Below are 15,329 nucleotides of genomic sequence, written 5' to 3' on the forward strand. Positions count from 1 at the left end.
ATTTTTACAAGGCTGTGTGTAAACCCAGTTTGTCTTGGGTTTTGCTAAAGATTTTTTGCTTGTCACATTTTAACATGCATTAATGTATTTCGATTTTTTTTTGAATAGGATGAAATAAATGAAGATGTGAGTTGCCTTGATGCAGGTGATCATGATAAAATGGAAATTAAGGTATGTATGTTACTTTTACAACTTGAACCTTTCCCCAGTTCAGCCATGTTTCTCTAACCCATTCTGTTAGCATTAGTAGTGTCCTCCATGTTCATCTCATAGACTGCTTTGAGACAGAGGCTAATAAGTGAATTATTTTTCCATTGCAGTCTGTCAATTTCAAACACACAAATTAAATCAGGCTGCTTTTATAAAATATGGACTAGCTGATGCAGCAGGTTTTTATGCTTGCTCCTCTGTTATGGTCCATTTAAATTTGATATGGCATATCACGTTTTCCTTCAGCTGCTACTACTTTAAAGTCTAGTCACATTAAAAGTCTAGTTATGTTAAGGTGAAGTGCCTGCCTGGTTCTTTGTCAGCAGCAAGTGGCCCAGTTTTATTTTGAAGGTTTATTTAAGTTAGTTTGTTTAATCATTTTCAGTATAAATGGGGGAATACAGAAGGTATGTGTATATTTCCTTTAGGTATGACCAAGCCTAGTGAACCTGAGAGCAAGCTATGCCTAAATTCCAGTTTGTGGTTGTTTGTTTTTTCATATTTGAGGTCCTACACTTCTTTTAAACTTAGAAATTGAAGTTTAATTATGAAATAAATGCCCTCACTTGTACTAAAAACCTTTGTTTTTGGTATTAAACCAAGAATCAAGATGGGTATTTATTTGAATGCCTACTTTGGTTTTAGGGAGATTTGAGTTTTATAGTAAAAAACAATGTGTTTAATGTTATGTTTCATATAGGGAAGCTGATCTGTTTAGTTACCAGTTATTTCCCTATTTGAAATCAGTGGGAGAGTTCTCATTTTAGTCATTATTTCAGGCTCATAGCAGACTTAAGGAACACCATGTTACAGTGGTTCACAATTATGAGATTGCTTTTGAAAATGCAAGCAATTAAATCTGCAGCAAATCTTGTAGCATTGCACGTACATGTATTTGACATGCTATTCACATGTGAAGACACTTTCTAGCATTCTAAACTGAATATGGGGGAACACACTAGAAATCTTTATTGAAATTTAGGGCCCAAAAAAGGCAATTTTTTTTTTATGCGTAGAGACTACACAAGGCAGACGGTAAAACAAGTGATAGATCAAATATGTAACCTGAAAGCAACATATATCTGAAACGGGCATTACCACAGGCTGCTAGTTATTCTAATAGGTAATCAATTAATTTTGTGTTCTGCAAGAATGGTTGGCATTGGGCAGTTATACTTGCCTCTCTTGCCCTGTGCGTTTACAGCCTGAGCCTCTCTGATTTTAATGGAGTTCTGTCTGGGCACATTCTGTCAGGATCGTGGCCTATGTTTAGAATGTTATTTGTGTAGCCCATGAAGGATACCTATAAGCAGACTAAGTTATGTTTTTGTTTCCCTTTCCCCCTGCCTCCCAATCTCTCTTTCTTCCTTTTATAGGAACAACTTGAAACAGAAACTAATATTACTTCCCAAACAGAAACTGTGCAGACAACAGCATCTCTGCAAGCTCCTCAGGTACTGACATAAAAAATGTTTCATGCACACAACTACATGGATGCAATTCATGATAAAGCATGGTAGCAATTCATGATAACAAAGCATGCCCAAATTCTAATAATACAGGGAGCAAGGATTTTCATAATAGCAAATTTTGTCATGTATGGCAAGGTAATTGTTTGCTTATAATCATAATTTGTTTGTGTACACAATTATGATTATAACATACAGTTATATGTTAGTTCTTAAACTTAACATATAACTTTAGCTGGAACACAGTCATACAAATTCTACAGAACTGTGCCCTTAAACTTTGAGCCATGTGTTAAGCACCGATCTCTCTCTTTTTTTTTTTTTTTTCCTCACTTTGTACATTATGATTGTCATCAAGAAAACTTCCCTTTTTAGGTGGCTGAGCACAGGGCACAGACGCTGGTGTAACTTTATATGGGTTTACACCCATTGCTGAGAGAGACTAGGGTAGCTTCTTGCAGGTGATGGTTTTATGGTTCCTCACCATTAGATGCCACAGGAGTAAATAATATCTTTTTCTGTTAAGAGAATGGCAAATCAGGGCAGCTTAACACTTTGCTATAATATACTTCTTGGATTTCTAAGGTCATTCTATGCTAAATTTAAATAACACTGGAAATTTTATCTCTTCACTGACTATACTGATGTGAACAAGTCTAATGCTGGTGTAAAAATGTTGTATGCTCAAATCTAACATCAGTTAAATATGTGCTATTCAAGGGTGGTTGATTAAGCCTTAAATGTGTGAAATGTAACTTCAGATTGCAATACTCAAGGTTGGCGAAGTAGTATCTCTGATCTGAGAGGCCTGGTAGCAGTTGTTTGATCCTTACTCTGTAGTATCAATAGATAATATAACTGCTCTGCCAACTTTTTAGTCAGCTTTTTTCCATAAGTAACACTGTTTCAGTTATAAAACAAAATATTTTTACTGAAATTTGAAATTATTATTGCTCCACTGATTGCTGCATTATAATAAACCAAGTACCCATTTTTTCTTAGTGTTATAACACTCTCCTTCACCCTTTCTCAGAGGGAGTAAGAGGAACAAACAGAGAGAGACAGTTATTGAGGACCAGGCTCAACAGAATTCTTGCTGAATAACGGAACAATAATTCTGTTATTGGTAGATCATTAGGCTACAGTTTACAGCAGATTAAATGAGACGTCATCTGTTGGGAGGCCTGGTAAGGATATACTGGCTGTAGTCTGAGGCCTTGACTAACTCATAGTCTCACAAGCCCAATGTTTAACACTATTTAGTACACAGCAGAAACATAATATTGAATATAGGGGGTCTGATATCTACCCAGTGAAATGAAACAACATAATGAGGTGCCAATCCGAAAGCAAGCTCAGAAGGCTACTGCCAGGCCCAGACTCTTGTCTTCCCCAAGGGGTAGAAAGAGTACCTGAGTGGCCTACTAAAGTAAAATAGCCACAGTGAAGAGTATGTGCTTGCTTGTTCCTGCCCCTCTGCCTCAGCATCCCACAGGAATGGTGGCTAGCACAGACAGATGCAGCCCCCCAGCCTGCGCAGGAGGGTTGGAGTCTGTCCCTAGAGGCAGGACACTCCCTGGTTCAGTCCTGTTGGGGTACATGGGGATCTGCTTTGCAGCCCAGCTTCTTCCCCAACTCCTCCCTCACTCCCAGGGCTGGTGGGAGGGGTTGTGAAGGTGGGTGGCCATGATCACTGACATGCAAGTCTTGAAGAATAGCTTTCACAACAGGAACTACACTCGCCTCCTCAGGTACAGACACGGGGCAAATAATGGAAAGAGCAGGGCACAGCCTGATCCTGCCCCTGCTATCGTCATTTGGCACTAGCTTCTGCACCTTCATGGCCACTATCACCCGCTTCTGCCCTCCTCAAGGAAAATGGCATGTACAAAGGGGAAAAAAAATGTAGAAAATTTGGCCAGTGTGGCCTAGAAAGTGGGCAATGATACATTTCTTTTTTCTGTTTATTAAATCAACTAAAAATGTAGTTGTGGTATACTTCTGCATGCCAGGGATGGGCAAAGTACAGCCTGCAGGTTGGATCTGGCCTACCAAGAGTTTTTTTGTCTGGCCTGTGGCACCTGCTTGGCCCAACCCAGGTGTGAGGGGCAGCCCAGGCTATGGCACACACAGCTGAATCTGCTTCCAGGTGTGCTGTGGGGCTGGGGTGGCATGGTGGTCAGATTCACTGCCCGTTTCTACTACCACCAGATAATGGGCACCAGTTCTGCAGGCAGAGATGTGTGGGGAGCAAATTGTGGCTTTGCCTTGGGCCACAGTCCCATGCTGTCATGAACCATCTGTCCCAGTCCTGGACTTCCCTGCCCTCAGGGTCCCAGCTAATCTCTCTGGAGACCCCTGAATCACTGGGTGGTGATGGCACAGGATTGGAGCATGGGGTTGCGGCCCAGGACAGCTGTGATCTGTTCCCTGTATCTCCCTGCCCACACAACTAGCATCTGTCACGCGCATGCAGGAAGCAAGTGGATTGCAGCTTTGCCGTGGGCCCTGAACTGTGCTGTCACCATCCAGTGATCCTGGCACTGCCTGCCCGTCCCGTTCCTGGATGGCACTCCTGGCTGCCCATGACCCCATCCGATCCACCTGGCTGAGCACAGGGCAGAACCACTTAAGGAGTTTGGGTGAGCTGGGTGGGGGGTGGGAGGAGATGGGTGTGTGCTGCTGACCCAGCCTGTAACAGTTCACTAGACTCCTTAAGTGGCCCTCTGGCCCAGATTAATTGCCGCCTCCTCTTCCCCCGCCTTGCAGCCCTCTTCTGTTTTCACTGTCACACCCATCAAAATTATCAATTCATTTAGAGGAAAGGACCCACAAACAAAACAGTTGTTTTTGTATAATGCCCCTTCTCATCCACCAAAAACTCAGGACTTTTGAACCAATTTATACCAGATATAAACTACCCAATAACTTATTAGAATGGTAAAAAGTAGTTTGATTGCAGTGATGTCATGATGACATTTCAGGAAAATGAGCAGGAGAATGATTTTTGATCACAATAAGTGGTTTCTTAAGCATGTAATAAATAATACCTGCTTTGTTCATAATGAATCTTAAGTTTCTTATTTTGTGTGCTTCTATTCCTTAATTTGCTTTTATGTAACAATCTTGTTGCATTTGTGTTCACTCTTTCTCTTTTTTTTTCATAAATAAGAACAAATTATGCTGATTTAACTTTTTTCCATGAAACAATTCCAGATTTGTAGTACGTGCTCATGGCCATCAGCCAGTACTAAGCTATTTATAGGGGTGTGGGGTTTTTTGTTTTTGTTTTTTACTGTGAAAAGTGTAATTGAGAGTTGGGCAGTGGTAACAGGGCAAACTCTGATAAAGCCATTTTGAACTAAGTACAGTACTGAGAATTTTTAGATGTAAACAATTCTTTTAGTTCTGACTGACAAGTCACACAAGGCTTTCCGATGTTCCATTAATTTGCTTGTAATGTAAAACTCCAGTCGTCAGTATTTGATGGCATAGGTTATTTCTAAAATAAGACGTTACTCTAAATGGGTGTACTAGTTATTACATCCACAAGGGTGTGTCTTGTATATCAAATAGGTAGGGACCTACTGAAATCGCAACAAAATGAAGGGCTTTTCATAAGCTGCTTGTGGCATGTGGTGCTGATTTTCTTGCAGTCTTTTTGCAGCAAATCCGCCCCCCATCCCTCCCTCCCCAAACGCAGATTATTGGCTGAGCGGCCCTGGCAGCCCCATCCCTCACTGATTGCCTAGGAGGCCAGTCAGTCATCTTCAGAGTACAGCATTGCATCCGCCTTAAAAGATGATGCCAAAACCCTTTTGCTTTCCTGACTGGCATCTTCACCGAATCTGTTGCTAGCTCAGCCTCTTGGTAGCTGTCTCTCAAACCATGTGCTCATAGCTGGAGGGATTGCTGTGCTTTCTTTGGATTCCAGTAAGCTTTAATTTTTTTTCAGGTGATTCCATGCAAAATCGTGGGAAACGCCATTTTTCGCAGTGATCGTGGAAACTGCCATTTTTCACGCTTTACGCAGAAATCGCAAAACGGTGATTTAAGTAGGTCCCTACAAATAGTCTAAAGCCATTTTAAATAAAATAAATTGAAAGAACAGAAATCAAGATGTTTGTATCCCTTATGACGCATCACTTTGAGTTTAGTCCTGCTTTTCTTGCAAACCCTATTGCAGGTTAAAAGTTTCAAGTGTTGTATCTTGCAAATGGATTTGAGTTTATTGTCTATAGGGATTTTCTTCCTCATTTCATAACCCTTTAGAAAACTAAACGTGTTCTATGAGAAGGACTCTTTACAAACTTTCTTTTCTATTTTTCTCTGGACAAACAAAATGCTTGCATTTCTCTTTGCGATTAACACTATTCTTGATGTATTTCTGGGATACCCAAATCAATTCAATAGGTTTTAAAACTGGTGCTCAAATGTTTAGATCTTCTGGAATTGAAATGCATGTAACGCTTTTTCTTTTTTTTTCCTTCTTCCTCCTAGAAAACGTCCAGTACAGACCTTTCAGATATCCCTGCTCTCCCTGCAAATCCTATTCCTGTTATCAAGAATTCAATAAAACTGAGATTGAATCGGTAAAGAAAAAACAACCTCAGGGGTCCATAAACAATATCTGCCAACTCAACCTGTTGTCTTCTAATGCTAAAAAAAAAAGGAGAACGGAGGGTGCAAGACTAAAACATGACTGCAAATGGATTTAGGTATATTTTGTGCACTTCCCTTACTGGGCTGTAATCACCACTTGATTGGAAGTCCAGGTTAGGACGTGAAGCCAGGAGTACTATTAATGTGTTAGCAACAGTTGCATTTAAATATTTCAAAGGATTACTGCCTTTAAAGATAAACATGAACACTATTTGTAGCCATACTTGACATTCTGATTAGATTTATGTTTGATGCATTGTTTGAAAAAATTGAGATAACTGGCATATAAGTATCCCTTAAATGCACTTTTATGTACTTTTTTATTGGAGTATGACTAATTTTAGATCTTCAGCTGATATGCTTTCATTTTTACTGAAGAATCTCTTCATTACTAACAAATCTGCAAATTGGACAACGTTCTATGATATTCTGTACATTGAAGAAAAAGTGTATGGTGTATCTAGTTCTACTATCATCAAGTAGCAGTAAACCTTTAAAATAAAATGTCAAATCTTGAGGTTATATGACATGTTGAGAAAATAATTGGGAAGTATTTGATGGGACATAATTAAGACGTGGTTTATTTTTATTTATAGGATTATTTTATGGTGCATACAAATCAGCGATCAAACAGCAAATAAACTTTCCTTTGAGCTAATTAAACTTGTTATTCCCTTTCTGATCCTATTCCTATATTTCTTGGGAAAAGCTTTTCATTTAGTTGCGGGGTTTTTGTTGGGGTTTTTTTGTTTGTTTTGCAGCTTGTATGCACAAAGTAAGAAATTGTTTTGAAAGCAATCTCTTATGTAAAGTCACAGTGTTAGGTACATACACCCAGTAACTTGTAGCCCCGAGGCACAAACTCCAAATTTTTGTCCCATGGCTAAAACGTCAAAGTAAATAAACTGTGCCTGTGAAGCGTAACACCTGTTGTGATGGCCTATTGATCACTAAATATAAGATAATTTTTGTACACTCCATGGAAGTCCTGTCTGCATTAAGAAGGTCCAAATTTTAAATTAAGTCAAAATATTGTTCCCCAAAGATTTTAACCTTTTTTATTTTTAGATGGCTCATCAAAACTAGTTTTACATACTGAACAACATTGACTTTTAAAATCATATTTCTGGTAAGCACTTGGCATCTAGTAAACTCTGTTTAAGCCTCTCTTTTGTTCTGTAGTCCTGTCACAAATTTAGCAACATTTTTTTTTTCTTTAAAAGAACTGACTCTCATGGATAAGCAGCAGAACACCAGTGTCTAGGGAACATGAGTGATGTCAGTGATGCCAGATGTAGATAACAAACTTCATGTTACTATTACTTAGTCTGAAATAAATGGGATGGTAAATCATAGTTCCCATACTTTCCGATTAGCATGTTTTATAAACTCCCTGCTCCCATTGTGCTCCATCCTATTACATGTGCATCTTTCACGTTAAAACTAAATTACTTACGCTCTTCCCCTTATCCTTTTAAATTAATTTTCCAAAGTCAGAGTGTAGCTTACCTTTCTTTTTTTCCTTAGGCTGTGCAGTAACTGAGAACTTTTTTCTTTTGTTGCCATTTGTCTAAGACGTCTAGTATACAATATTTCTCTCTTCCTTGCCCTGTGCAGCCTACTGTTGTCCACCCCCCAAAGAAGGTTATACTAACATTTGAAGTGTACAAGGTGTCTGTGTATTTTGTGTAGCTATGGAGTTTAGATCGAAATTGCCAGGCACAAATTTAGTCTTGTCATTTTGTTTACACATTCAGAAATCTTTTTTTCATTTTATTAAACGTTTCATGTAACTGCACCCAAGTTTTGCCAAGCTGGAAACTTGGAATCTTTCTGTATAGTGACTTTTTAATTCTAGTTTTCATAACCTGGAGATCAGACTGTTGCTTTCGCATGATGTACGTAGTGTCTCATGACTGGAGTTTGCTTTGTTTTATAGTATCTGTACTCCTTGTATTTTTCAAGAGCTATTTTGTAAACAGATGATGTATTTCTCCATTGAAAACACAATAAAAAACAGCACAATCCCATAGTTGTCTGATTTTTCCCTTCCCCCCATGTTCAAAATTGCTTTACCAGTTGTTTATTTCAAACTTGTCAATTAATTTGTTCCTACTAGCATAGAATGTAAGTGTCTGAAATGAGCATCACATAAAAGAATATTCTGTAAGTTAGCACTGATCTTGGCTTTAAAAACTACCAGTTAGTTAAAAGAAAATAGTTGCTGTTGTGTATAGGTTTTTGTTTTGCTTTTTATTTTATTTTTTTTCCCCCTAGTTTATTTTAAAAAGAGTTGAACTCAGTTGAATAATACCAATTTCTTCTTCTCTCATTGTGATGCCTAACTGATCCTGGGACGTGGGAGGGGGGTGACATTTTTATTTTTATCTAAGGTAAAAACTATTAATTTGAAACGGTATTCTCTAGTGTACTCTAACCAGCATGGGACTTTTGGTTTCCTTGGAAATGATTATTTCTTAGTTATCAGCAGATGGCACTCTTTCTCTTTTCTTCCAATAGCCTAAACATATACTGAAACAACCAATTCAAAACTAACAGTAGTGCAGCACTTGATCTTACTCTTAGTCCACCACCCCAATCCTGCAAACACTTAATGCAAGTATCTTTAATCAAATGAGTAGTGCCTTTAACTTAAATTTATTAAACTAATCAAGCTACAAATGATAGTGGCCTTTTTATTAGAATTAACCTACTTAAAACAACAAGCCCGACTGAGATTATTCACAACATTCAATTGCTTTTTTTTCCTTATTAGCTTAAAAATCAGTTTGTTCTAGGTACCTTGCACTCATGTCACTGATTTACTACTTAAAGATATTGAAACAAGTGTACTTTTAATGAAATAGCTACCTAATTTCAACAGTCAGTTGCCTTTTAGGTATGTTTAATTTGAGTCAGGCTCTACTGAATTTTTAACTTAGCTAAATTTGTGATGTTGTCGTTGTTGTTTTATAACATTTCTTAACACAGACTTTTGCTCTTTTAAGACCTGTTGCATTGAGGGTAGAAAATGAAGGTTAGCTAAGTACTAATCACAGTACAAGAGAACGTATCAGTAAAGTACCCTGACAAGTTGACTCTTCAGCTTCATATTATTGATCCTTTTAAATAAAAAGACAAACTGGAATGTTATTGCTAAGGTATCAAGCGTGCTACTAAAGAGTCTGGACGCTAAAGCCGAAAGCCATACTCTAATCATAGCAACATTCAGTAGTAAAATGAAAATAGCTTTTTGATGTTTGTTCCATTTGTTTGTGTTCTTATAGTACATGTGTTTTGCAAGAGAGGTGGCTACTTTTGAAGACTCTTGCGCATTAAAATCATCATAACATCTGCTCTCTTAAAAACTTGGCTGTGTCCACTTGTCAAGTAGCTTTGGGTGTCTTCCATCTTGTGGGCTTCATTGCAGCTGAACAAGATGGTATGTTTTAAACAAAGGGATTTGTAAGTAAGATCTCCACTTTCACTCTATTCACACCTCGTAGGTTCACTTTTTAAAAAAATCCCACTATTCATGCTATAGAACATGGCAGCAGTGACCATTTTTGTTTAGTTTAATTGTCTTTAAAGAAGTAACAATCTATTCAGTAGAACAAAGCCTGTTGGATTTGTTGATAGAGGCAGATGCAATTTGATACATCTACAAAGTTCAGACTAATATGTGAAATATCTACAAACATCAAACATCTGCCACTATCTTCACCAAAAGAATGTTAACTTTTTAATATCAAACTTCAGAGTACAGTTTTTTATAATGAAAAAGATGATGCACTGAACCACTGCTGAATATCCCATCTGTTTTTTGGATATTTAAACTTAATTTTTTAAAACAAAAATTTAGGCATGCTCATACTGTTTGTTATGTAATTCTTACAGTGTAACTTTTTTTGAGTATTTTCACATTTAAAGAATTTGATTAGGTCATGTTAACTAAAATATCTGCATGTCTTGTATGTCCATTTTAATAGTGTAGTAGAATGCTTTTACTTCATCTGTTTAATTACAAATGAGAACTTCCTGTGTATTCCTTAATACCAGTTTTACAAAATTAAACTTCTGAAGTTCCAGAATCAGAAAACTGATTCTAGTAAAACTGCCACAAAAACTAATTCAAATAAAACTGGAAAAAACTATTAAATATCATATGCAGATATTATAAAACACTGTTTTCAATAAATTACTATTTGTAAATAAGTTGTATCCAGGCAAGATTTAGTTGTAGAAAATAATTTTTTTAAAAACAAAACACTATATTGACGTATAAGAAGCAACGTGAATCTCTCTCTCTTTTTTTTTTTTAATTAAGAAAATAGTCAATGCATTTAAACAGCCTTATAATGTCAAGGACCCACGCATACTGGACAGCTCCATAAGGGAGGGTCTTGGATTTGCCTGTTATCCCCCAGTGTTTATTTACAAACTAGCAAATTCTGCTTCATGGTTTTTTTGCAATTATCTTCCAAAAAATGAGCTTCCCTGAAAAAACATTACCCTTAGTAAACTTACGTAGTTTAAAAAAATATTCTGATTCTGATTTTGTTAAAGTTCATTGAAGCTGTTTGTTTAAATAGTGACTTAAAGCTAGATAGTATAGTAGATCATACCCTTGACTTGCATGGGTGCTAAAATAGAGTTGCAAGATGAAATCAATTGAGGGGAGTTTCTCAGTTTTGAAGGTCGTAAATGCTTTTATTTTAATACAAATTTCAAATTCTTCCTCCATTAAGATGTTAAACAGGATTAAAATGTGTGCTTTTGATACAATTAAGTAAATGTTAGTTTTTATGGACTGTTGCTGTTGCTTCAAGCCCACTCCAACTTCTTCAACTGAACAAGTGTTGTACGCTGTGCGTCTTTCTTCTACAAAACCCCGGCATGTGTGTTTGTCCTTGTTTTGTGTTCTCAGTCTGCAGCGGAGCAGTTAATAAAGAGATTGATGATAAAGTTGTTGAAAAGAGACAGTTGGACAGGATTGCTCCCCATGAGTGACAGAGGGCTTGCTCTGCTTTCACAGCCAAGAACGTTGCCCCCAACAGAGAGCCGGCCATGCCTGGACACTGTGCCAAGGCTGTTAAGCGCATGAAGGAGAAGAGTCTTCAGCTGTATTATGGGAATTCTATTCAGTTTAGCTTACTAGAATTTGGTTTTTAATTTGGGTTCTGGTTGGCGCTGTGTGTGTTTGGTTGTTTTTTTCATTTGCAGGTCTTTCGCACTGGTTTTATAGTTCTGTGGCATCTTGAAAGCTCATACAATTTCAGATACTATATGCAAGTCACACGGGATATAAAATTCTAAAATATTTTCGTGAAATGATCTGATAAGTCTCTCAAAATATTCTATTTCAATCCTGTTCAGCACAGCAAAATTCAGCTCTCTTGTTCTTAAATTTAATGTTTTGGGCTTTTGTGGAAAAATGCATTATTCATGTGCTCAGTTTAGATATTGGCTTCCTTAGGAATCTCCCTGCCGAGATGTCATAAACTTGATTCAACTCGATGACATGGTTGGAATAAGAGTAGCCTGGAATGATGGATGGAGGGGTTCATTGTATCAGCCACAGTTTATTGTGTGCAATTTTAATCCATCACAATATGAGAACAGCAACATTGATGTAACACTTGGTAGTTGGTCCATCTGTGTGGCCTTACATGTATGTGCTAGTAGTACTTCTAGCTGGTAATTTTCACTCCTAGATGGGTGCATGTTTTATTCTTCATCAAATTGTTCTTAATTTTTAAAATGTTCTGGTGACTGAATAAAAATGTTTGCTAGGAACATGACGGGGAGAAAACAGATTTTTCATCACTCTCATTCCTATTTTCAGGAATAATTTAGTTGTGGGTTATGAAACCCCTTCTTGTCTTTAGGGTGTTGTCTGCTTTTTGTTGGCAAAATGGAAAAGCCTTTATATTCTGCACTTTTTCTTTTTCCCCAGCGTATGTGGTGCAGTGGCTAATAGCCACTATTAGCACAGGGCCTCTCCAGTGTTATGTTGCTATCTTAACAGTGGACCCTGATGTTATGGTATATATTAAAAAACAAAAAACCCTACTCTACTGTAAATTGCAGGTTCTTTTTAATTACATTTTTAGTTGTACAATTCTCTCACCTAACTAAAGTACTACTCCTGGGAAAATCCTGTATATAGAGAAAGTCGGAAATTTAGTCAGCAAGTGTTGATATTTTGATAAGCAAAAAAAATTAATGTCATTAAGTAGTCATTAGAGTATTTGAATGTTGAAAAGGCAGAGATTCATTCACTATATGTGTAAAGATTCCCTTCTTAAAGTTTGAAAATCTTGGCCAAGATCAATCACAGAAGTCAGCCTCTAGAGAACTGTTCAGAAATTTATGAGCACGTTTAAAAAAAATAAAACAAAACTGGTTTGAGTCCTGAAATTTCTACTGTAACTACAAGTGTCTCTGTCAGTCAACTACCTAAGACGATATTTCTGCTTTGGTTGTTATTTAAATCCTCACTTCTGCTTTTGCCCCTACTTTAAAGATCTAGGATCCTAACGCACTATTCTGCCGTAAAGTTACCCCCAGTAAAAACCTATTTGCCAAAAGGGTATGATGATCTACCTTTGCAGAAGTTGAAATAATAGGCTTCGTCTCCTTGCCATTAGCTTCCTTTTGTGTATTGAGAATATTTTGATGCATAAATTGCACAGCATGAATCTGTACAGCCATGGTACAACTTTCACTGTCTAGCCCAACAGTCTTTTAAAGATTTAATTTTAAACCAAAGGACTTTTTCCAGAAAATAAGGTTTACTTATACTAGTTTTGCATCGGAGATAACCTTGTCTTTATAGTCTGCTATAAATTAGCTGAGTTCATAATCTAGAAAAGAGATGCCCAGTAATGCCCAATAATGAGAGAGGCTTGATTCAATACTCTTTTGTTCAGGCTTGCTGCATCCCAATTATTGTTATCCCATGATCATTCTCACCTGGAAAGGGGAGAACTTGGATATAAGCTTATATATATTAAACATGTAACTTTTTATTACCATAGTTAATTATATGCCAATTAATTAGTGCTACTTTATCCTTCATCTACATCTATCATGGGAAGATGGAATGGATAGGAGAAGCCTCTGCTCCTAGATTTTTTTGGTTCGACTGGACAGGGATAGTAAAAAGCATTTCTCCTATGCTGTATCTTGTTAGACCAAGTTGTCATGTACAAGGTGTGTAGGTCAAAGGAGACAGCAGTAAATAAAGACTAAAATGTTGCTTTTGGAACCAGAAATACTGTTTTGGGAAGTGACTGAAGTACAAATGACTTCTGCATGATGGTTCTTGAAAATGTTATCTGGACCTTTTTTTTTTTTTTATGAGTACTCTAACCAAGTTTCAGGGGCCTAGAATTTGTAGTAAAATAGTTCATGGACCCCAGGCACCCTACTGAAGTTTCAGACTCTCTCTGGACTCAGACTAACTTTGCAGTAATACACATGGTTCACCTCAAAGTCATCACAACTATAAGAGCTAAGGGCTTTAGTGTTTAAATTTAGTTCTGGGGTTGGATCTACATGGATGTTTTTTTAAATATGTCATTATGGTGTTGGGTGCTGAACCTGTCAGCATTTACATGGTCCCCTCTGTAAAATGGACACCATGATCCCTAACTATGCTCTGAAATATGGGGATGAAAGACATGCATCTTTACAAAAGAAACCAATGAAAAAGTAAGCAAGTGGTGTTCTTAGTGATTGTGGCTACCATAATGGAGTTCACAGGAGTTGGTCAAGCAGTGGTTTCCTGACTCCCTAAAGTAGTGCTTCTTGACTAGGAACCATGAGATTCTTCCAAGGGTACTGCAGGGTACCATGCAATATTAGCACTGATAGCTGTACAAATGTATGATTTGCAAGATAAACCCAGAGATTTGAAATAAAAATCCATAGGGTCAAAAACACTGTGGCCTGTTGCAGTCCAAGTTCCATGCAACAGAATTACTCTATTTCTCTCGTAGTCAAAAATGAGCAAAATTTTTGTTTTTGAAGTCAGGTGCTGCTAAATTCAGAAATGTGAAGGTGTGCCCGGCTCTTAAAATTGAGAGCCATTGCCCTAGAGATAAAAAGTCCCCACTTGAGGTCTCAAAACACCCTGTACTCTGCCCCATGTACCACTTGCTCGTGAGAAGTAAATACCACACCGGATGTGGTGGGGCTGCAGTTTTGTTCATTTTTACTGAATTGATCCTGTCTTAGTGGCACTTAAGGATATTTCTGTAAAGGACGGGATATATAGAGTCATTGCATCTTTTCTCCTATTTTTTAGCTTGCCTGTCCTGTTCTCAGCTTGGGCTGTGTATCACCAAGCTAGCAGAAAAACTCAAGTGAACTATGCTTTCAATTGTTGATTTCCCCAAGCCATTTTAGGGCTAGGATTGGGCTCTTTAAAGGAGTTACCTTCAGTCCTTCTGTAACTAACGGAGTTACCTTCAGTACCTCAACACTTTAAAGTAGTTACCTTCAAGAGTTACCTCAAGTGAAAAATGTATGCCTGTAGTCAGGGGGCGTGTCTACATGTGCTTTAATGTGCAGTAGACTACTTTACTGCTCATTAAAGCATCACAGAAAAAAATGACATTACGCTAATGCCCAGTTAAATAGTCTACTGTATATTAAGCATCACTAAAAAAGTGCAAATGTGCTACTGTGCATTAGTGTAACATAATGCATATTAATTTAGTACCTCACATTGGAAGTACTGAATTTTAATACATGCTAGAAACGGCGCACTAATGCATGCATGGGCATGCCCAGGATGTTACAACATGGGGGCAATCTTGAAACAGAAGTATCTTACACTAGAAACTGGTCTTTGGCAGATGATAAATTCTGGCTCTTGTTCTTACCTTCCTGCTGTCCATGGATCAAAAAAAATTGTATATATAAATGTTTACTTCAATGCCAAACATATGCTAGTATTTGCTATTGGAAATTTCCCTTCCA

At 37.5% G+C, this 15,329-nt stretch overlaps 1 protein-coding gene across 4 annotated transcripts in view; it reads left to right on the plus strand.

Annotated features, from left to right (window-relative positions):
* PAPOLA (poly(A) polymerase alpha) overlaps window positions 1-8,371 on the plus strand; it is a 75,897-nt gene extending 67,526 nt beyond the window's left edge. For 2 of the 4 annotated variants that reach the window (XM_090033975.1, XM_090033974.1), the window contains exons 20-23: window positions 109-171; window positions 1,587-1,664; window positions 5,635-5,734; window positions 6,180-8,371. In XM_090033975.1, coding sequence (XP_089890101.1) covers window positions 109-171; window positions 1,587-1,664; window positions 5,635-5,734; window positions 6,180-6,397 — 459 coding nt within the window. In that variant the 3' untranslated portion in view covers window positions 6,398-8,371. The remainder of the gene's footprint in view (window positions 1-108; window positions 172-1,586; window positions 1,665-5,634; window positions 5,735-6,179) is intronic. The other 2 variants (XM_090033977.1, XM_090033976.1) reach the window with 1 other exon arrangement.
* Window positions 8,372-15,329: the final 6,958 nt, after the last annotated feature.

The sequence above is a fragment of the Crocodylus siamensis genome, chromosome 2, assembly GCF_052110815.1.
Source record: "Crocodylus siamensis isolate JL-2025a chromosome 2, ASM5211081v1, whole genome shotgun sequence".
Taxonomy (NCBI): Eukaryota; Metazoa; Chordata; order Crocodylia; family Crocodylidae; genus Crocodylus; species Crocodylus siamensis.